The sequence below is a fragment of the Eleutherodactylus coqui genome, chromosome 7 (genome assembly GCF_035609145.1).
Source record: "Eleutherodactylus coqui strain aEleCoq1 chromosome 7, aEleCoq1.hap1, whole genome shotgun sequence".
NCBI lineage: Eukaryota > Metazoa > Chordata > Amphibia > Anura > Eleutherodactylidae > Eleutherodactylus > Eleutherodactylus coqui.
In genome coordinates this window covers 89,384,930-89,406,785 of record NC_089843.1, presented here as the reverse complement: position 1 = coordinate 89,406,785, position 21,856 = coordinate 89,384,930, and the positions used below count along the sequence as shown (strand labels likewise).

The following is a 21,856-nucleotide window of genomic DNA, read 5'->3' as shown; positions in this document are numbered from 1 at the left end:
TGTGCCAATGTCCTCTGAGTAGCACCTACCCACTGGTCATGTTTTGTATGGTTCATGTTATCATCTTGGTGTGAGTTCCAAGGGAAGGGCTTTTCCTAGTAGGACCACAACAAGGCTTGCAGCTCTACCACTGGGTTGATATTATCAATCCCCATGTGATATTAGGTAGTTGTGCTCATCATTGGCACAACCAAACCAGAGCATTACCTATTTGTTGTTTTACCACTGTTTTCTTGGATAATCTTGGACATACTACACCTGATAGCACCCCCTTATCTTCCTTTCTGTCTCTTCCCTAAGATTCATCTAGTATTTGAACTGGGCAACTTGACCAATGTCTACAAGTTCCTTAAAATGCTACTCTGACTTTTGATAAACATTTATAGCATAGCCACTGTGCATGACCCTTGATACCATTTGGCAAGCAAAGGCAACTATTTCCAGCTGTATATACAAGGAGACACAATGGTGGCTGTGAGGCACTCTCCATTGAAGTCTATATGATTTATGGAACAGCCAGAAACAGCCAATTTGTTTCCTTGAACATGTAGCAGCGACTGCTCGCCTTGGCTTACTGATTAAGGGTCAAGATACCACTGTTAACGGATGTTCTCAAGAGGAACCTTTGGAAATGTCCTTAGAATAAGGCATCAGTCTGTGGTTGGTGTGGACTCAACTACTAAGACTTACACAAATCATGAAAAGGAAGGGTTCTTGATGGACCTCTACATCCCACTTGAGTTTCACCAGATAATGTACAATGTTCTAGTCCAGCCACTTGTATTGAAGTTGAACTCATCCACTTCATAAGGGCTAGGATGCAATACCATCCATATACAGTGCGCACACTTGATTTATAGGACTGTACTACAGAACTGAATGAAAACAGATGTCCATGCCCCATGCTTACATTGACTACACTGCTTGTGAATGTGATAAGTTGATTTAAATAAGGAATGGACAAAAATAATGATGATAACATGATATTGTTACATGAGATTATTGGTGTACCACAGAATGTGCAAAAAGAATTTGACATAGCTGCATTGAAATAATAAAGTTGTGATGGGAGAAGTAGCACTTCATTAAAAGGCTCAACATTTTTCATGTCGGGGCAGATATAGAATGTTCTATACTGATGACTTGTACTTTTTCTATTTCAGATTGCTTGCTGATGTTGGTGTATAAAGACAAGTCAGACAGGACAAAGGGACATAAAGAGAAGGGCAGCGTCACATTGGAGGACATCTGTGGCTTGGATGCAGGGCTTTCGTATGAGGGCATGAACCACACTCTGGCCATTGTCTGTTTCTCACAAACCGTTATGTTGGGGTTTGACAATAAAGAAATTATGAATGCCTGGGATGTGAGGATACGTTACAGTTTAGGAGAAGGTAAAGACTGTCTAACCATCTTATGTTCCAAGGGTTGTAGCAATAAGGGGTTCAAATGCAGCACTGACACCAGGACACAATGGCTCTACTGTCAGTATTATAAATGGCACACAGTATATGGGAGGGGGCTTGTGACAAATTTTGCATTAAGTCCCAGGAAAATAGGCTGAAGCATCACAACCGTGGTGAAAAAGTGCATCTTGGCCATTTGCCCAGTGGTGACAGCAATTATGGAATATGGGTGGACTATACAAGTTACATATAAATTAATCATATATATGGAGAAATACGCCTTCCTCAAGGATAGCCGTCAGATGCACATATACTAAGGCAGCAGCAATGATCTGCAGGAATATTCATATGTAGTTCCTAGTGAACATTGAGAATTTAGTGGTCCTCAAATTTTGATAATTTCCAATATATTCGCAAATAGTCACATACATGTGTATTGCGGTCATGTTTTTGCATCCTGTTAGTTATGCCAGGGAAGGTGAATTATATTCCCTGGTGTCCCAAGGGTGGATAGGGGTACGCTGTATTCTTTGTTATCCAGTGTATGGAGGTATGCGATATTCTCTGATGCTCAGTAGTAAAGAAATATTTTTTGGTGTATAGCGAGTAGTGGTAGGTTATATTCCTCACAAATTTCTGTCTAAGAAACCAGCACTTTATATGAATTGATTCATTTCCTTCACATAATCAACAAGGCTCCTGTTCCTCTGTTCACCTACACATAGAAGAAACCTGCCTGTAGCCCCACTAGGAGCGGAACTGTATGAGATTAGTGCTCAATTAAATAGGATCAGTACAGTGGTGCCTTGGGTTAAGAGTTTAATTTGTTCCATGACGGAGCTCTTAACCCAAAACATTCGTAAGTCAAATCAATGTTCCCCATTGAAATGAATGAAAAAGCCATTAATCTGTTCCGGATCGCGAAGCTCTCCCACTGATTTCATTGGGGATGGTGTTGCTCCATTAAAAGCAATAGGACGCTGGCACCGTCACAGTGATTTTCGGGGTAGGGCTTAAAATATAAGCTCTTGCCTGAAAATCATCCCTAGCTGTAGTAAAAAAAAATTAAAAAAATATATACTCACCTGTCCGCCGATGCCGGGGCTCAGGCATATCTAGCTGCTGCTTGTTCTCCCTGCACTGCTCTGAAGCTTTTCAGCAGGCGGGGATTAACAATGTAGGGAGAACAAGTGGCGGCTAGACACGCCTGAGCCTCGGCAGCAGCGGGCAGGTGAGTAGATATTTTTTACTACAGCTAGGGATGATTTTCAGGGAAGGTCTTATATTTAAAGCCCTTACCCGAAAATTACTGCAGGGGTTGCCGGCAGACCATTGCTCTCAATGGGGCCACTGGCAGCAGCGACGACCCAATTGAGAGCAAGGCTCTTAACCCAAGTTTTTGCTCTTAAATCAAAGCAAAAATTCGGGAGAGAGCCTGCTCTCAAGTCAAAAAGCTTGTAAGCTGAGGCACTCTTAACCCAAGGTATCACTGTATATGACTGTACATGGATCTACCCCTGGTGATGACAACAAGCAGCTTAATATGTGTGCAAGGGAAATATATTAGGAAAATGCAATAAAACCATCATAATGCTGTTTTTTTTGTTTTTTTTTTTAAGTATGCTTAGTATATTTTAAGTGTAATTGGATCACACCAGGGCTGCATTTATAGGGGTTGTCCAGCCATTTACAATTTTTTTTTAAACCTCTTAGAATGCTTAAAACAATTAAAGTAGTAATCCTCACGCTACTGATTCCCTGCCGCTACCAATCTGATGCTCCCAAGTGCTTCCCAACGATACTTCCCGATCCCCGTTCACACTAACGTGCGACAGCCAATCTCTGACCACTTTGGTAACCAACTACAGCCACTAATGGGCTGCAGCAATCACATGTCTGTATTAGCAGGGAGCAAGGATTATGTGAATCAGCAGGCAGAATGGGAGTGGCGGGGGATCGATAGGGTATTGCTTGTTATAATATTTTAGAGTATTTTGACCACTTTTCAAAAACTTTTAAGTGGCTGGACAGCCCTTTAACATTTAGTGAAGAGAGTTACATTATTTGGGACAGCAACATAAAATATTCCTGGTTACGACCAATTATCTGGTATGAATTCAACTTCAGAAATTATTACCGTAGTATTTCCTGTATTTATTGTATACTGGATTTCACGGAATTTAGAGACATTTTTTATCCTTATTAAGAAGCACCCTAAACTTTGAAAAACTGCAAAAGACATTCCTAATTAGAGAGCCGAAGTTGTAATCATTAGGCCGCTTGGATCTATTTTTTACTTTATAATTTACTTCTAACCTGACACGTGGAATTTACATTTACGTGTTTCCATGGCATATATATTTTCAGGTCAGCATATTTTTAAATTAGGCCTCTTAGTGAATTATGGGGAAAAAATTACATATTTCTACTAGAAGCAGATCATATTTACTAATGAATTATGGAAACATATAATTTTCCCCCATGGCTTATTACTTTTGAGCTGTCACCTAGAACATTTCAATCTAAGAACAAGGGGACCTAATTATGAACCCCTGGGCATAGCATTGTGAAGTCCAAAAGTCTCAGTGTGGTTGCACTTTTGAGACCCGTACACCGCACGGGTATGGCTTGACTTTGGGTAGCGTGATTGCGCACTGTCCACCGCTTTTACTATAATCTACACCAGAAATTGGCATAGATTATTTCAAAAATCTAGTCCAGCTCCTAGCTGCAGTAGGTTTTTATTCTGGCGCATGGACATTTTACCATGTGAAACAAATGTATTGAGAGCCTTATGTCTCTTAATGCATTTGTTGCTTATAGATGGACGCAGAGTTTACGTAGACCGGCGTATGAAATGTCAATCCAAGTAAACACGCCCCAAGGTTTCTTCTGTTTTCAAAAAAATAAATGGCATTTTATGATAAGGTTATAAAAAAGGAAAAGGGTTAATAATAAATTTGAGTAATTGCTGAGCCCTACAGAAAAACTAATACAATGGAAGAGATTTATTTTGCGCTTCAGACACTTTTTGTACCTCGTTGAACACATGGGAGTGACTTAGTGAGAGAGGGTGTGGCTTAAAAAGCTGTGCAAAATTTTGGTGCAAAATACTGGCATAAAGTGACACAAAGTTACATAAAAGTGCACCAAAAATATGCACCAAGTTTTACAGAATAAGCCACTGTGATAAATTTGGCACGGTTTCAGACTGTCTAGTCTAAGTTTACACTGTATGTTAAACAGGATTAGTAAATCTGCCCCCTTGTGTTATACGTAGTGCTCAACCTCCTTATGCCTGTACTACCAAAACACATTGGTCCACATTTATTGATCAGTTTTTGCACATTTTTTTTTATCAAAAATTCAAATCTACATCTGCTATCCTTGGAAAAGAAATTAACTATTTGATCAGTGGGAGTTCAGCCGCTCAGTAATTGATCCCTTGTTTGAAAACAGAAGTGGCTGAGCATGCGTGCCATCACTTCACTTATTTCAAAGGGGACTTTGGAGATAACCGAGTGCATTTTCTGCAAATCTATAGTGTGAATTGCATTTTAAAGTAGGATTTCGGTGTCTTAGGTTTTGCACCTATTTAGCCATCCCCCCTATAAAAAAGAACCTAGAGAAATAACAGTTTTTGGTACATTTAATATCTGATCTCCAATCATTTTTTGAAAATCCTAGGATCCAGCTTGGAGCTTTACATCTCTCTTTTTTCATCTCAGTTCACAGATTTCATGTTGCAGTGTTGCCTGGTACCAAACTAGAAAGTGGACCTGCGACCTTGCATCTCTGCAACGACATCTTAGTTCTTGCTAGAGATCTTCCACCAGTTGTTATAGGACAGTGGAAATTATCAGACTTGAGACGCTATGGAGCCGTGGCTAATGGCTTTGTATTTGAAGGAGGAACACGCTGCGGATACTGTAAGTACTATGATAAGCTGCTCTCTATTTTCTACTGCCTCAGTCTTTTCTACGATTACAACTACATTACATTTATACGTAGGACGACCATGTTTCCAATAGTGCGTGATATACTCTGCTAGGAAATGAGTCAGCATGTAGTTTTGTATATAAAAGTGACTTCATGATTAACCTCTTTATTGGCACGCCTGGAAAATCTCTGGGGCTTGCTGCACTGACCATGCAGTTAAACCCTGGAAGATTTCCGTGGACAGCTCAAGTGCTGAAATGCTGGCAAGGACACACAGTTATTGTGCCACTGTACACGTTTGCTACTTCGAATTACATCAGGAAAATCTCCGGGACTTGCTGCGTTGACATGGTAATAATAAACCTGCGACTGAAGGGGTTAAAGGTGGACATTGCTTTTAAGGCCAGGGCAATACTGACTTTTTTTTGTAATGCTACTGAGAGATGTTACCTCAATATGGAGCTACATCTGCAGCCCAAATAAATATACTGAGTTGGATGCAATCTTGTTTACTGCAGTTGTAACTGAATAGTTAAAATAATCAGTAGTGCTATACAAAGTCTCGGTGTAGTCCTAGCCCAAGGTGTTCATTGTTGGCTGTTTTTGACCTCTTCTTCAGACGTAAAATTAGCATTGTTTGTTGTTGTAGTCTAAAATCATCAGAGACCGAAGTAGCAGAGCGATCCCTACTCCATGCTTTACACTGCTGCTCTCAGGTTGGCGTCTATGTGTAAGCATTACCAGGAACTGAGTGCAAGGGAAACTGATTTGCATTACTGGAAGAATAAAATGTTTATAAACTAACACATGAATAAGAATAAGTAGATTCTTAGTATCAGTTATGCGTTTAATAGCACAAATGAGTCTCTATAAAGGGAGGAGATCTGCTGTAAATCTCTTGCCTTGTTTCTAGTTAAACACAGCACCATTTACTGCTAGCACAAATATGTCCACAGGGTGCATAAACCCTACAGATTTCCAAGTGGAATTGCACGCAGTAAACCAGCGGCATTTACAGTAGCAGCATGGCGGATAAGATTTGACTAAATGTCATTCACACTGCAGAGAAAAAATCTACATCATAAAATGACCTGCATTGCGGATTTTAAATCTGTAGCATGTCAATTTACCAGACCGATGTTCACAATGGATTTCACACCTTGAAGAGATAGTTGAAATTTGTGATGAGTCCGCACCAAAAACCACAGCAAATCTGCAACAGCCATAGATTTGTTGCAGTTTTCCCATGTAGGCAAGTATATCCTATGTGGACATACCCGTATAGTGCTATACTCTCCTCTGGCTCCATATTATAACCAGAGATTGAACTAAGTACAATAAGAAATGTGTGTTAAGTCATTGGCAAATAAGAAAGATGGAAAAATACCTCTTTAGCGCCACCTATTGGATGGCAGCATTCCTGAAAATCAATGTTTGACCCTTTTTACCGTAAGACATGGGTCGGGAGGAATATCATCTCTCCCTAAGGTGAGCACCTAGTTCTAAAGACCCGTAAAAAAGGATTGAAGATTGATTTGCAGGAATGCTGCCATCCTATAAGTGGCGCTGCAGAGGTATTGTTCCATCTTCTTTATTTCCATGTATCTCCCAGAGTAGCATGAATGACCTTGTAAGTCTCCTCATACATCTTCTAGGTGCTCTCCTTAAGGAGAGATGATAGCCATCCTGACCCAAGTCATTGGCAGTCACTCAGGGGACTCTAGCACATGGGGACTTTAACACATGCTGAATTACTTACTTAAGCTTATGTCCTTCCACCCTTTTCAGCACACGGGGCGACAAAAGAACGCCATTGTAGGTGATCAAAGGCAGCAGTTTCTGTATCATCCCATGAAAAGTTGACAGTATACAAGTCCTCTCTTATAATGTACATCGCCAGGTGAACTTTTGCCTTCCTCACTGATGCTTCTGATTTTTTGGATTCCATGAGATAGCGATTCTTGACAGTCTTACCTTAGGTAGGTGTAGAATATGTCCAACAAAACAGAGTTGACATTCAATGGCTTGGGAGTAGAGTGGACACGTACCAGAGCAACAGAAGTTTTCTTCATTTGTAACCCAATTACAGATAAGTGACCTTGAACAGACGATGAAGGCCTGTTCAAGGTCACTCAAGGCGACAAAGGCCTGTTCAAGGGAGTTATTAGAATAGATTTGATCTCTCATATAAACCTTACATACGTATACAAAAATGTAATCATCTCTTTAAAAGTGATTACCTCATTCGTTGACATTACTTGGCTGATTGGTTAGCACTGTGCTTTTTGCAGTACTGGGTATCATGGGTTTATATCCAACAAGGAAACAGCACTATATTTTCCTTGCTTCCTCTGGCTTCTGTGTAAGCTCCGAAAACATAACCTTCTTTTTACAGAGGTATAAATGGAAGTTCCTGGGCTTCCAATATCTGTAACAGACCCTGGGCTTCCAATATCAGTAATCAGATTGCAACTTGTTTTGATCCATTATTCACTTGGCAGCAAAAAAGGGTCTGTATATGGTATTATTTGAGGCATTCATAAGTAACTTTCATTATTTCAGAATCATATTAAAGAGGTTTTCCTCATAAACATTTATGGCATATCAAAAGGGTCTAGGCTTATCTACTACCAAGCCCAAGAATGAGGGTCTCTTGTTACCAGTTAGCAGAAAAGAGGTGGCTGTTAGAGATGAGCGAGCATACTCGTTAAGGACAAACACTGGAGCGAGTATCGTTCTTTTCGAGTATCTGCCTGCTCGTTCGCAAAAATTTGGGTGCCGGCGGGAGTAAGCAGTGGGTTGCGGGAGTGAGCAGGGGGGAGCAGGGGGGGGGGAGAGATCTCCCCCCGCTCTCCCTGGCCGCCCCCCGCCGGCACCCAAATCTTTGCGGACGAGGCAGATACTCGAAAAAGACGATACTCGCTCGAGTATTTGTCCTTAAAGAGTATGCTCGCTCTAGTGGCTGTGTATGTTTGAGCACACTCCATTATATTGTGTACTACTTTCTTGATGTTGAAGGCTTGTACTCATTGGTGGAAACTCTACCCGTCACTGGGGTCCAGCCAATGAGCTCCATTTACAGCAGCAGTAGGTTAGTGCTGGTGATATAAACTAGAACAGTGTTTTTTCAGAATTTCAAAGCCAAGTACCCTCTAATTCAAATAACCCCAAGACTATGCTTATACATTTTGCTACAAAAGGGCACTGTAGGTAGACCTTCGAGACATAGCAAGTACATCCTGGGGTAGGCTTTCCGTAGGTTGAGAAGCTAAGAACGAGAAAACTCCTAGGATAGCACTAAGATTAGACATACTGTAACACAGGGGTCCCCAACCAGTGGCTCAGGAACCACAGGTGGCTCTTGGCTCCTTGCTGTGTGGCTCACCATGGGAATCCTGAGTTCTGATCATGACTGACAAATGACTTTACTGCAGACATGCCCTATTCACCAAACAGTGCCAACTCAGATGGCATAATAATAGTGTCAGATTTCACACAGATATATTTATCAACAAATATTTGAGATTGCACAATCTCTTGGTTCTTCACATAGGGCTAGTGCTATGCAGCAGCTTTGGCCGCAAAATACATTGAGCAGCCAAAGCTCATACTATGACCCTGCTACATTGTATCCTAATGTAAGTGAATGTGGTCACATTGTGGCTGGAAAGTTGCAGGCTTGAGACTTGACAATTGCAAGGACTCCCTCAGGTTTGGATTTTTTGTGACTGCTAGGTCATGGCTGTGGCAATTTGTGAGACACAACAGAGATTGTGGAGCTGCTCGCTGAGAGGACCCAGGAGAATCCTGGCTACAGCGAGTCAAGGACGACAAAGCCAGGTTGCTGCAGACTGGAGACCAGGAAATTGGCCCGGGACTGAAAGGGAACAGTGTTAGTGTGACACATCTGAACCCAGACGAGCTTGGGTCAGTAGAGGCAGAAACTCCCATGCAGCAAACCATGAGTGAGGCCAGCCTCCACATTAAGGGTGCACACTAGAAAGGGACTTAGTCTGTTAGCTATCTGGCCTGCTATAAGGACTAATAGTACAGACATAAAATCATCGTTCGTCAGAAAAGGATCCGACCCTGTGCCCGGCCGGTGACCCTGCTTACCTGTCTGGGTTCTTTTCTCTCTATACTGCGTAAACGCCGGCCATTGCACAAGCGCAGTACAGAGAAAGCCATGCCGTCACTAGGCGATGATGCGGATTCTGTGACCCTTATGCAGTGGTAACTGCAAAAGGGCCGCAGGATGGAAAACCGAACACAATGGAGCATGGTGCATTTTTCCTACCAGGAGCGGAAATTTCTGCTTATGTGTTGGAAGCAGCGGTTCTCAACAGAAGGGAGGTGGGAGATAGTTTAGCAGCGTCTCTTCTAAACTCCCTCCCACTCTCTGCCCCTTGCCAGCTCCTGGCAAAGGGAGAGGCCGAGACAGGACAGGAGATTAGCACACTAGCTTCGCTAAGCTCCCACCCTGTCCCACCCCCTCCCTGGCAGCCAGCAAGTGGCGGACAGGGGCGGGAGTTTAGCACACTAGCTCTCGCCTCATCCCACCCCCTTCCTTTGCCAGGAGTCGGCAAGGGGCAGAGAGGAAAGGGAGTTTAGCAGAGCTAAACTCTCTCCCTCCCGGTACCCCAGGCTGCAGCGTATATGCTCCACAGGCCAGGCCATCTGAACAGGCATTAAAACAGGAGATGCAGCCATGACTTGGTCATGGCTGCATCTCATTCATGCAATTTTCGGCTGCAGCGCCGCGATAAAACGCTAATTTTCCATTACTCTCCGCTTAGAATTTCAAAAAAGTTTTTCTGTACATTATATGGTACAATAAACAGTACCATTGGAAAATACAACTCGTCCTGTGAAAAACAAGCCCTCATACAGCTACATCAATGGATAAATAAAGGAGTTACGATTTTTTTTAAGTTGGGGGAGGAAAAAATGAAAATAGAAAAAAACAAAAAAGCTTGGTTACTAATGGGTTAAACAAACAATACACAAGTAAAAAGGAACTAGCTTTCCTAAGAGACCGATTGTCGTATTGATCACCACAAGTGTAAATCCTTTATAGACGGACTGTATTACGTTATGTGGTTAATTGCTGTATATTTTTGTTCGATGGGACTGATTTATTAATAGCTTTGTTGATACGATTTTTGGAGCCTTGCTGTTTTTTTGTATTATGTACAAAGTATTAGTATTACTCCTAGGATTCAGCTAGCAATAGTTAGTGGTAAACTATTTTAAGGGAAGACTGCTTAATTGCCATCATAACTCTGTTCACTTTCATTCCTTTGTTCTTGAATAAATATTGTACATTTTGGTAAGCTCATCTGACGTATCGTATCCTGAATCTAGAATTTTGGAGCCCAAAAATACTTGTTCTGCTTCTACCTTCCTCCTTCTTAAAAACATGTAGAAATTATGGCTGTGTAGTCAATATAATCCCATTGTACAGCCATGAATAATCAAAATAAGTCTGAATATTTTTTCAGGCTCTATTGACTTCTCTAAAAAAAAAATATATATATAATAGCTATATTCACAGTGATGAAATGCGCAGCGCAGACATATGAAGAATTGTATTGACTGAAGTCATCCAAAAATGGAGAAAATAAGAACACCAAATGTGCTTGTTCTAAACCACTCGCCATCATTGCCTTGAAGTGTACCTAAGGGACCTTTCCCACGGGGCGGAATATGCCGTCCGATGCACTTGCAGGCTACCTGTAGATTTGGATACAGAATTGAAGATTGCTTAACCCTTTCCACTCCACTGTCTGACCTCTGAGGACATTATGATTTAAGGCTGTACAGCTCCGATGTTGGAAGACGTCCATCGGGGTTCTCTTACTGTATATTGCCAGCCTCTCTGCTGTCAGAGCCTATCTAACGTGTCACCTCATGCAGTACTGGCTTTAACCAACATATTGCGCTGTTGTATAACAGCAGAAAAAGAGTAAGCCCCCTAGGAAAACCAGGATACAAATTGGATTGGAAAGGGTTAAAACCTGCCTGTGATTCTGTAGCAAAATCTATAGTTAGACCTGCCGATTTTGGTGCAGAATTCCACAGCTGCGGCGTAATTCAGTTCTATGTGAAAGGTCCCATAAGGGCATGCTTTCTTCATGACTGTTTATTGACATTGATGTAAGCATTGCTACTTTAAACCTTTGTCTCAGCCCCCTGACAACTCTATACTCTTTCCTCTATAGTACATAATCCGTTCACCTACTTCAAAAAAGAAATTGACACCAATGTAGTCTTCAGATCTCCTCAGAACTTAAAATATTCCACCTCGTCTCTTTACTCCCGACCCTCCATCCTTCAAATGTATTTCTCCTTCTGTTTCAAAGTCATTTACTGAATTGGATCACACACAGAGAATCTACTTTTCATGGAGTATATTCTCATTGAACCTGATTTTCCATATAATTACATCCTCTATCCCTACCTATAGATCTGAGTCTTGGTGTAACTAAGCACATCCCTCCTCCCGCACTCCTTCCTTGTCCTCTTGCCTATAAGAGTGACATGGCTCAGTGCAGGTACAGTTTTAGCAAAAGTTATTACATAAGACACCAGCAATTTCCCACGGAATCTGAAGTCTGTTCCCGCTATAATGGCGTCATTTCATCTATGACTAATCATTACAAATACTCCGCAGCCATCACTCTGACACTGACACGCAACCTCTAATTTTGCCTGTCAGTTGCATTAATCATCTGTTCTTCAGTCGTCTTGATATTCTGCTCTTCGCTATATTCATACCGCTCATTCTGTAATCTTTCTGCTCCAGAACAGATTGCTGAACGTTACCTTTCCTATGAAATGGGGGTGATTGCAGTCTATAGCTTTCAGATTCATTTAAATCAGTCCGTCAATAAAATCTATTTTATCTAGATATGTCTAGGATTTAGTGAAGTACAGTATATTTCAGCATTAATGATTCTCTTCTGTGCCAGGTAATGTCATGTGACATAAATGCCTAGTGGAAACTCAACACAATAGCGCTCTGCTTTGGCGCATAGATAAGAGGATCTGAAGACATTGGTCTTGAAAGGGTTAAAAATTATCCTTCCTGATATGTCTGTATTAGCATACACTGGCATTCCCCAATAGGGCTCGTTCACGTGGGCGTAAAAATCACAAGAAAGTTAGCCGTGCAAAAAAATTGCAGCTAACTCGCAAGAAAATCGCATGAATGGACAATTTCCTGCTATCAAGTCCCATGCGTAAATAGCGGTAAAACTGACCATTTACACAATTGGGAGCTGCGCGTCGCTGAAAAAAAAGGCTACTGCTTCGGAAGGAGAGAGAAATGAAGGAAAGCGCCTTGCAGGGAAGAAGGAGAGATTCCCCTGTGGCAGGTAAATCCCGACATCTCACCTGCAGGGGAATCCCTCTCTCCATGCTGTGGGGAGATCCCTCCAGCTGGCTGCTGGGGAATTCAGCGGGCAGTATAGGAATCACTCCAGCCTGGCTGAGATGAAGGAAGTCTCCAGCAATGAAGGGGGTTCCCCCATGCTTCCCTCCATTGCTCTCTCTTTCCCTAGCCGCTGTGGGGAAATCCCTTTATCGCCCTTTGTCGGCCAAATCACATGGTCTCCCATAGGAGTCTATGGAGGCTCTGTGATTTTATGCCGAAAGATAGGCCAAGACTAGAGATGAGCGAGTATACTCGCTAAGGCACATTACGCGAGCGAGTAGTGCCTTAGCTGAGTATCTCTCCGCTCGTCTCTAAAAGATTCAGGGGGCGGCGGGGAGCGGCGGGGGAGAGCGGGGAGGAACGGAGGGGAGATCTCTCTGTCCCTCTCTCCCCCCCGCTCCCCCCTACTCCCCGCCGCAACTCACTTGTCACGGGCGCCGGCCCCCGAATCTTTAGAGACGAGCGGGGAGATACTCGGCTAAGGCACTACTCGCTCGAGTAATGTGCCTTAGCGAGTATACTCGCTCATCTCTAGTCAAGACCTATTTTTTGACGCAGCAGGGAATTGCAGTCGCTAAATTCGCTGTATCCTTTTTGTTGCGATTTTTTGACGTGGCTACAAATCATTCATCTGAAGGTTTCCGTAGGAAACCATTGGTTCTGTTAGTTGTGAATTTTTGACACATGTAACCAAGGTCTCTTTCACACAGTCCACAGTGATAGCACAATGAAAAAATCGTTGCGATATCGCAGCTGTGTTCTGTGCGACATTGCTGTGTTTTTCTCGCTGCAATATCACGACTCTGTGGCACTACAAAGTCGCGAGAATTTGTAATGCTCTTTTACTGGGATATTTGGGGAGGTGGGGGGTTAAAATATAAGCCCTACCCCGAAAATAAGCCCTAGTTGCATTTTTTAAAAATCAATGCGATGGCTGTGATTGGTTCATCGAGCACTGCAATGATTGTTTGAGCCGCGGTGCTCGAGAACCAATCATGGCCAGCGCTTCCTGAAGGCGGAATTTTTGAACCCCCAGACCAGGAAGCACTAGTTTAAGATTAAAACAAGTCCAGTGGAGCGCACAGCGCCTGTTAGGTAATGTATTGTTTTTGGTTTTTTTATGCAGCTAGGGCTTATTTTAGGGACAGTATTGGCAGCACTTGTGTAATATAACCTTAAGACATCTTTCACACAAGCATTGCGATTTTCGCCTGCCCCTATTGTGGATGAAAATTGCATGAACGAGAGAAAGCCGCAACCGAGTCGCGGCTAAATTTCGTGTTTTCTTGCATATTCACACAGCCTTGGCCGGGAAAAATAGAGCCAGCTGACATAGTTTAGCAGCACTAGCCGTTGCGAAACTCCCTCCCTTTGCCAGCAGCTCCCTTGTACTTCTATGAGAACTGCCAGCTAATCGTGATGAAAGATAGGGCAAGACCTATCCTTTCCGGACAATGTTTTGACGGCGTATTTTGCCACCGATGTCCTATCTTTGCCGGTCTGGCGTTTTTACGCGGCTAACAATTGGCCATATGAATGAATGCATTGGAATCCCATGCTTCACATGGCCGCGATTTTTTACACAAGCATGAACGTAAAGACTCACACAAGAGCAGGATGTTTTTGCGATGTGAATGTCGCTCGTGTATCTGCTCATTTTACTGTACTTTTTTTATTGTTGGAAGTAGAGATGAGCGAGCATACTCGCTAAGGACAATTACTCGATCGAGCATTGTCCTTAGCGAGTATCTCCCCGCTCGGGAGCAAAGGTTCGGCTGCCGGCGTAGGTGACAGGTGAGTTGCGGCAGTGAGCAGGGGGAAACCGGGGGGAGAGAGGGAGAGAGAGATCTCCCCTCCGTTCCTCCCTGCTCTCCCCCGCCGCTCCCTGCCCACCGCCAGCAGCCGAATCTTTGTCCCGAGCGGGCAGGTACTCGCTAAGGGCAATGCTCGATCGAGTAATTGCCCTTAGCGAGTATGCTCGCTCATCTCTAGTTGGAAGGGGACACAATCATGCCATGATTTATAAGGCTGTGAAGCCTAATTAGTACCAGATGTGTTCAATTTCCCACAAAATTGTGCAGTGTATTGGGCAATTACGTGGGTATCGGGTGCGCATTCGTGCACCCCCCCCATAGACTTCTGTGGGGCTTTTGGTATGCAAATGCTCACTAAGGTCTTATTCACACAAGCGTTTGAATGTATTCGTTCAAATGGGCGATGTTTAGCCGCGTACAATTGGCCTACGAGCAAAAACTCAGACTTAACCTATTGATTACAGGCTGGCTTCACACGGATGTATTTGCGTGCACACAATTTGCACGTGCAGCAAACAGAACCCATTGATCCCGACGGGTTCGTTCACATGCGAGTATTTGAGCAAAAACAAGAAAGAACATGGTCTATCTTTCTGCGCATTTGTGAAGCAAAGGTCCTCATAGGCGTCAATAGTGGGTGCTCAAATGCATGTGCAATACGCAAGGAGATGCGTGAAACACTGCAAAATGGCACTGGAACTAATTACCAATTTTAATCGGTGAGTTTGTTTGCCACATGCAAGTGAACATGCCCGGCAGGCAGAAAAATATAGTAAAATACGCTGATATGCAGTCAACAAAAAGTCTTGTTCATAGCGTAATAAAGGTGCGCTAAGACATGCGTAATTGCGCTTACGCTCGTATGAAGCCACCATACCACTATCAGCACGGATTAAACAGTGCCATAGTGTGCAGAAACATTTAAGGAGGACAATAATCCAATCATTCATACATTTCCAGGAGGAATAACAGAGGAGCGGCACAATGCTGACTTTGTGAGAGAAGATGATCCAGCATTATATTTTCATAGGAGCATTATCTAAAACAGAGGTGTTAGTAGAACTGTTATGTTACCATTATAATTGGGCATTAATCTTCTGTGCTTTCAGCAGGTCTATTGCAAATTGTTCTATCTCACTCCAAATTGCGGCTCATCTCATCCAGAATCGTTCTCTAATTTGTGCTATTCCTAGTCAGTTCACAGCTTTGATGTGCCATTTGTTCCCTTATTTAATGCTAACCTCATTTGAGACAATTAGAAAAGATTAATGAAAGTAACCGGATAGCACTACAAAACAAGACGAGCAAGACCTCATTGTACTGAGCACATAAGCAGCAGTAATAGACTGATGAATGGCGTTCCAATCCCTCCTGCGCTCAAGTATTAAACCTCCAATGTCAAGCAAAGGAGAGAGAGGCGGCTTGTAGGGTACTGACCGCCATCTCCCATGGGCCGGCAGAGCAGTGTATTGTGCAAGGAGAGAATTGAGGCAGACTATATAAAGTCATGAAATTAATGTTGCGGGAATTCCTTTTTTAATTGTGTGCGCTCAATGTATAGAACTAATTGTATATGCATTTCCATGTCATTATACACAGGGGATTAAGCTGTTATTACATGGATTTTGTTGTAGGACTTTGGATTTTAAAGTTAAAGGTAGACTGCTGCTGATGCTTTTAAGGTGGCCATGCGCAAAACTCGAATAGGAGTATGGTTTTAATATTGGTGGAAGGGGTAGGTGGGTAATAGAGGCCTTTGGGCTCTAAAGGACATGGGTACCATGGGTGCTGGTACTTCTCCTTTCACGAGCATCAGAGCTTTATACAGGTTGGTCCCTGAGTTGGACCATACCAGGTCAGGAAAAGGGCACGGCCACAAGAGGTCCACCGGAGCATGCAGGAAAAAGACTCATATGGCTGAAGACTCATGTCGATAGCTGGGCACAATTTATTAACAGTTTGAATGATAGTCCCTAACAGTCTACCTTACTCTTTTCCCAAGGTATGTCAGTGAGAACAAGGTACAAAACTGAAAGCAGTGCGTACATTCTTATGCCATGTCCCGTTTACCTGTAGTGGAACAGTTGATGACAAGGTGCTTTCTCTTTCTCTCTGCTACTTGCAGTCTGTAAGACCATTGAAAGCGGACAATTCACTGCGCTGCTCCTAGGAAATACTCCCTAATGCCGCACCCATCCTCAGTGCTCTCCTTACACTCTCCCTTGTTTGCCAATCCCACCGTTTCTGGGCTTCTTCCAACCTCATTAGAGAAACGGGATATTTAAATAGAGGAAGAGCAGTGATTGTGTGTGCTGTATTCTAAGTGTGTTGTCTTTTAAAGTGTGCTGTTTCTTAAGTGTGTGACTTGATTAATGACTTTTCATAGTCACTTATACAGTATTTATTTACTCTTTGTCCATTTTAATTTTTACTTACATATATTACTTTTATCTAATCTAAATGTGCAGTGCTCATTTAGAATATGCTCCATGATTGACAGTGCCATCCAGTGTACCTCTTGTGCCATACATGCAGTCTTTGATCAGCCATTCAATAGTGCATACTGCTGTAGGAGATGTGAGCATGTTGCGCAATTTTGAAGCACTAATCCTGGATTTAAATGAGCAGCTTGTAATGCTGAGATCCACTGACAACATGGAAAGGAGTTTGCTGCTCACTGAGCAGGCAGTTACTGGGGTAGATGTGAGGGTGGATGGTAGTTTGGGAGTGCAGCATGATCAGGCAGCTGGGTGACAGAAGGAGGGGTAGAGGGAAGATATGACATGCCCTCTGACAGCCAGGGGATATCTGCTCCAGTAAAAAGGGGAACAGGAGCACATGGCAGACTAGACAGGTCCTGGTAGTAGGGGACTTAATTGTTAGGAGGACAGACAAGGCAGTCTGTCACAAAACCCAGGATCGTCAAGGGGTGTGCTGTCTTCCTGGCACTCCAGTTCGACACCTTGTGGATTGGGTTCACAGATTACTGAGAGGGGCTGGTGAAGACCTAATGGTCATGGTGCACACTGGCAGAGATACAAGACTGGGTGTAGAAAGGAGAGATTTGGGTTCCTGGAGAACTGGGACAATTTTGCTGTTGACTACAGGTTCTACCGTAGGGATGGGCTGCATCTCAATGGGGAGGGTGTAACTATGCTGGGGGAGAAGATGGCTAGAAGGTTGGAGGAGTGTTTAAACTAAAGATTGGGGGCGGGGGGGGGGGGGGCAAAAGGAAAGATAGAGGGGAAGATAAAGTAGAACAGTGTTTCCCAACTTCAGTCTTCAAGGTACCCCAACAGGTCATGTTTTTAGGATATCCTATAGTAAGGACACCTGTAGCAATGTCTGAGGCGCTGACAATAATTACATCACCTGTGAAATACTGAAGGAATCCAGAAAACATAACCTGCTGTGGTGCCTTGAGGACTGGAGTTGGGAAACACTGGTGTGGACAGTGATCTGGGACTAAGTAATGAGAGTGGGGATGGAGCAGTGTAAGGGGTTAGTAGAGTTAGAAGCAGCAGAACAATTAGTAGGGATACACATCATATAAAAAATAAAGCCTTTAAACTATATGGTAATTAATGCTAGAAATGTGTCCAATAACGATGAAGTGGAAATATGACATAGTGGGAAGAATGGAAACCTGGTTGGATGAAAGCTGGGACTTGGCGGTGAATTTACAGGGTTATAGTCTGTTCAGAACTGATCGTAGAAACTGAAAAGGGTGAGGGTTTGTCTTTATGCAAAAACCTGTTTAAAGCCCACATTTTGGAAAGTTATATGTGAGAAAGATGAATATGTGGAGTCTCTATGGGTGGAGATACATGGAGGGAAAAGCAATAATAAAATCCCACAGAAGAAATGCAGAGTTATAAAGTAAACTCTCCATTAAAAGTCATCAGTCTAACCCAGGAGGAAGTGCAGAGCAAGAAACAATAGAGGTCTACCTTAAAGCGTTTTTTCTCATCACCATAACCTCTGTCCATATTTTCTGTTAGGGCATACGGATGCCCTTCTGCATGCCGCTGTGTAAAAGAGGCCTCTGTTGTGGTGGCCCGGCATGTCCATTCATTACATGAATGCCCATTCAATTGAGTGGTTAAAATTTAATGCTACCGATTCCCCATAGAAGCTGCTGCAGCGCAAATGTGTGTCTTGAAGTTCCTCCCCTGGCAATAACCGTTAATCACCAAGGGTGAGAGATGTCGTACCCGTGATTTAAAACAATATATGTATTAGGAACGATATGGGTGTTTCAGGTCAAAGAAAGTCCAAATGTGGCCTCCTTCCTCAATAGGCTCTATACATTTGGAAAATTCATTGTACGATAACCTTACAGCCAAGCGTTGCTAATGACAGGATTAGTCTTTTAACGTTGTACAGCCTGCTACAGATTGCATTTCACTCCATCCCTCTCCTCACACAGAGGCCTTCTACCCAGTAAACAGCTGCGTGGTATTACACTGATGTATGCCACATATAACTGAGCTGCCAAATGTTTGTGGCATGAACTCAGCCCCAAGACATGACGGAGATGTAGAACGGCTACAGCAGGATTTCTGAATCAGGATTTTAACCTTTTGCAAGGACGGAATATGTACATTGATAAAAGCTGCGCTGCAGAAGTTTCTCTGTTCCGATTAGTAAAATATTGAACGTGAGGAAGGTTCTTGGTTGCCAAGTCATTATATGCATATGGAAGTATGCATAAGTAATAAAACTATATGAGTAAATTGAATTCAGTATTGTAGGCCCTTAGGCTTACATCAGTTAATGTGATAGCGAAAGCATGGAAAGAATACTATATTAGTATAACTTAGCTTAAACAGCGATTTAGCCCGAAGTTAACATTACAGGTGTGTCAATCTAGTACATATAACTTATGTATAAAAACCTTCATTAAACCATCACACTATCCTCTGACAGAGAGTTCCATAATCTCACTGCTCTTACAGTAAGGAATCTTCTTCTTGACATAGAGGGTGCCCCCTTGTTATAGTTAGAATTCGGGGTATAAATAATTTATTAGATAGATTTGTAAACAGTCCATTGATATATTTGTTACTAGTGATTAGATTAGCCTTCTTTTCCAAAATTAAATACCCCTGTTATAATATATCCATCTGGGTATAGCAGTTCTCTCCCATTTACTTCTATTTTCTGACACTACAGAGCCAGCATCATAGGTGTAGCTATAGGGGTTACAAGCAGTAGTGTCTAAGCTCTAGGGGGTCATATAAGAAGACACTAGTATTATAAATGGCACATGGTCACCCAGATGTCGGGAGGGACATGTTACAGATTGTGCATTTGGAGCCAGGTTAGACCTCTGACAATATTAAGTTAATTAAAGGAAAAAGTAACCAAAATGATCATTGGGTTACCCCAATAATAGTTCAATGGGAGCAAGTAAAGCAGGTATACAGTGTAAGGATGCTGTAAATAGTGGCGCACATCCTAATTTCCAGGTCCCTATCACTATCGCTCAATAGAAGATTTGGGTAGCCTACCAATATTTTTTTTCTACACGAGCAGCTAAATGTGAATAGGAGAGCATTAGAGTGGTGAAACCAAATCTAATGAGCATTCCATGGAAGTAATACCATCTATGGGTTTAGAGGCTGCAGCTGCACCCAGGTTTGTTGTTTGAAGGGACCCATTGGCCTTTCTGTAACAGAAGAAGACACACAGTATTATAGATAGGAGGCCCTGTTACAAATTATACATTGCGGCCCATGAGCTTCCAGTTATGCTTTTGGCCTCCTTTCATCTGGGGGGTATGTACTATAGCTGCAGATGGTGTGGTTACTATAGGGCCCATGGGGAGATGGGTCTCTGCAATGTTTGGCCTAATCCACTTTTTTTACTGATTGACTGGAACCAGTGTAGAACCTCCTTCTACAGATAATCTGAATTGCTTGAAACCCAGGGAGTTGGAAAATGTCTTGAGGGTCATAGAAATATAGTGTAAGTGAAAACAGACACCAGACCCTCTGTCCTGGGTGCTAAAATCCAGCACCTTAATCATGGACGCATTTTGATCTTTGCTATGAGGCCCTCTGTTTTCTATGTATGCCACTGCCTCCCATGAAAGCTATGTACCAACTTTTTCTTCTGAGAATTGACATAATGCAAATTGAAATTATTATTTTTTTAAGACTTTAAATGAAGTTTCACAATTAGAGATGAGTGAGTATACTCGCTAAGGCACATTACTCGAGCGAGTAGTGCCTTAGCCGAGTATCCTCCCGCTCGTCTGTAAAGATTCGGCTTCCGGCGCGGGTGACAGGTGAGTTGCAGCGGTGAGCAGGGGGGAGCGGGGGGAGAGAGAGATCTCCCCTCCGTTCCTCCCCCCTCTCCCCCGCCGCTCCCCGCCGGCCCTTGAATCCTTAGAGATGAGCGGGAGGATACTCGGCTAAGGCACAACTCGCTCGAGTACTTAGCCTTAGCGAGTATACTCGCTCATCCCTATTCACAATAAATTTCTACAAATTGTTGGTTACATTCTATTTGTTTGGAAAGAATCAGTAATCATGCAGAGATATGTCACAGATGAGAGAATACACTTGTCAAGTAATAGAAAGCTATTTACCAGCCGTCATCGCAGTTATTTAGTCATTCACTGCTAGTTTTTATCTTACTTATAACTGCACATGTAATCATTTATTTCTAAGAATGTTGGTGCCGGGCAAAGATCCTAAATCCCAAATCAACTATTACACCGTATCAGTAGAAAACATAGGATTGCTCATTTTAATAGGATTGCTAAATCACTCCAGGCAAAACCTATTCACAATTATGCCTTTTGCAGGGCCTGAGGGGGCACAATGCTTTTTGCTTAGGTGCTCCTTTTAAGGGAGAGCGCATGCATAGAGCCAGCTGAAAAGAGTCACGGTGTGAGCTCAGTAACTTGGCAGGGACACAGCGCTGGAACGGGGCACATGATGAGTATGAAACGCAGCTCCCCAAACTGCCTGTTCTATCACCTTTGAGACCCATAACGTAGTTTATGGGGCTCAAAGATGCTGACAGCAGCAATCCATGCAAAACTAGTATTGTGTCTAGTTTTCTCCTTTTGTTGCTCCTTGAACAACTAGGCAGATCATCAGTTTTAACCAGATTCTACGTTTCTAGCTCTCTTTATTGTAGTTTATCGGAGTAGTTAAATGCTCAGCCATGCCAAAGCTTCCATTATTAATACTTAGGAGATACATGAATAGAATATACTTATGGTTATAAAAATGCTTCCACTCACTGCT

General features: G+C 42.8%; 1 protein-coding gene across 3 annotated transcripts in view; it reads left to right on the top strand.

The window, feature by feature from the left end:
* Window positions 1-21,856, top strand: part of DOK7 (docking protein 7) — a 109,358-nt gene that overhangs the window by 12,129 nt on the left and 75,373 nt on the right. For all 3 annotated transcript variants that reach the window (XM_066573344.1, XM_066573346.1, XM_066573345.1), the window contains exons 3-4: window positions 1,164-1,394; window positions 5,135-5,335. In XM_066573344.1, coding sequence (XP_066429441.1) covers window positions 1,164-1,394; window positions 5,135-5,335 — 432 coding nt within the window. The remainder of the gene's footprint in view (window positions 1-1,163; window positions 1,395-5,134; window positions 5,336-21,856) is intronic.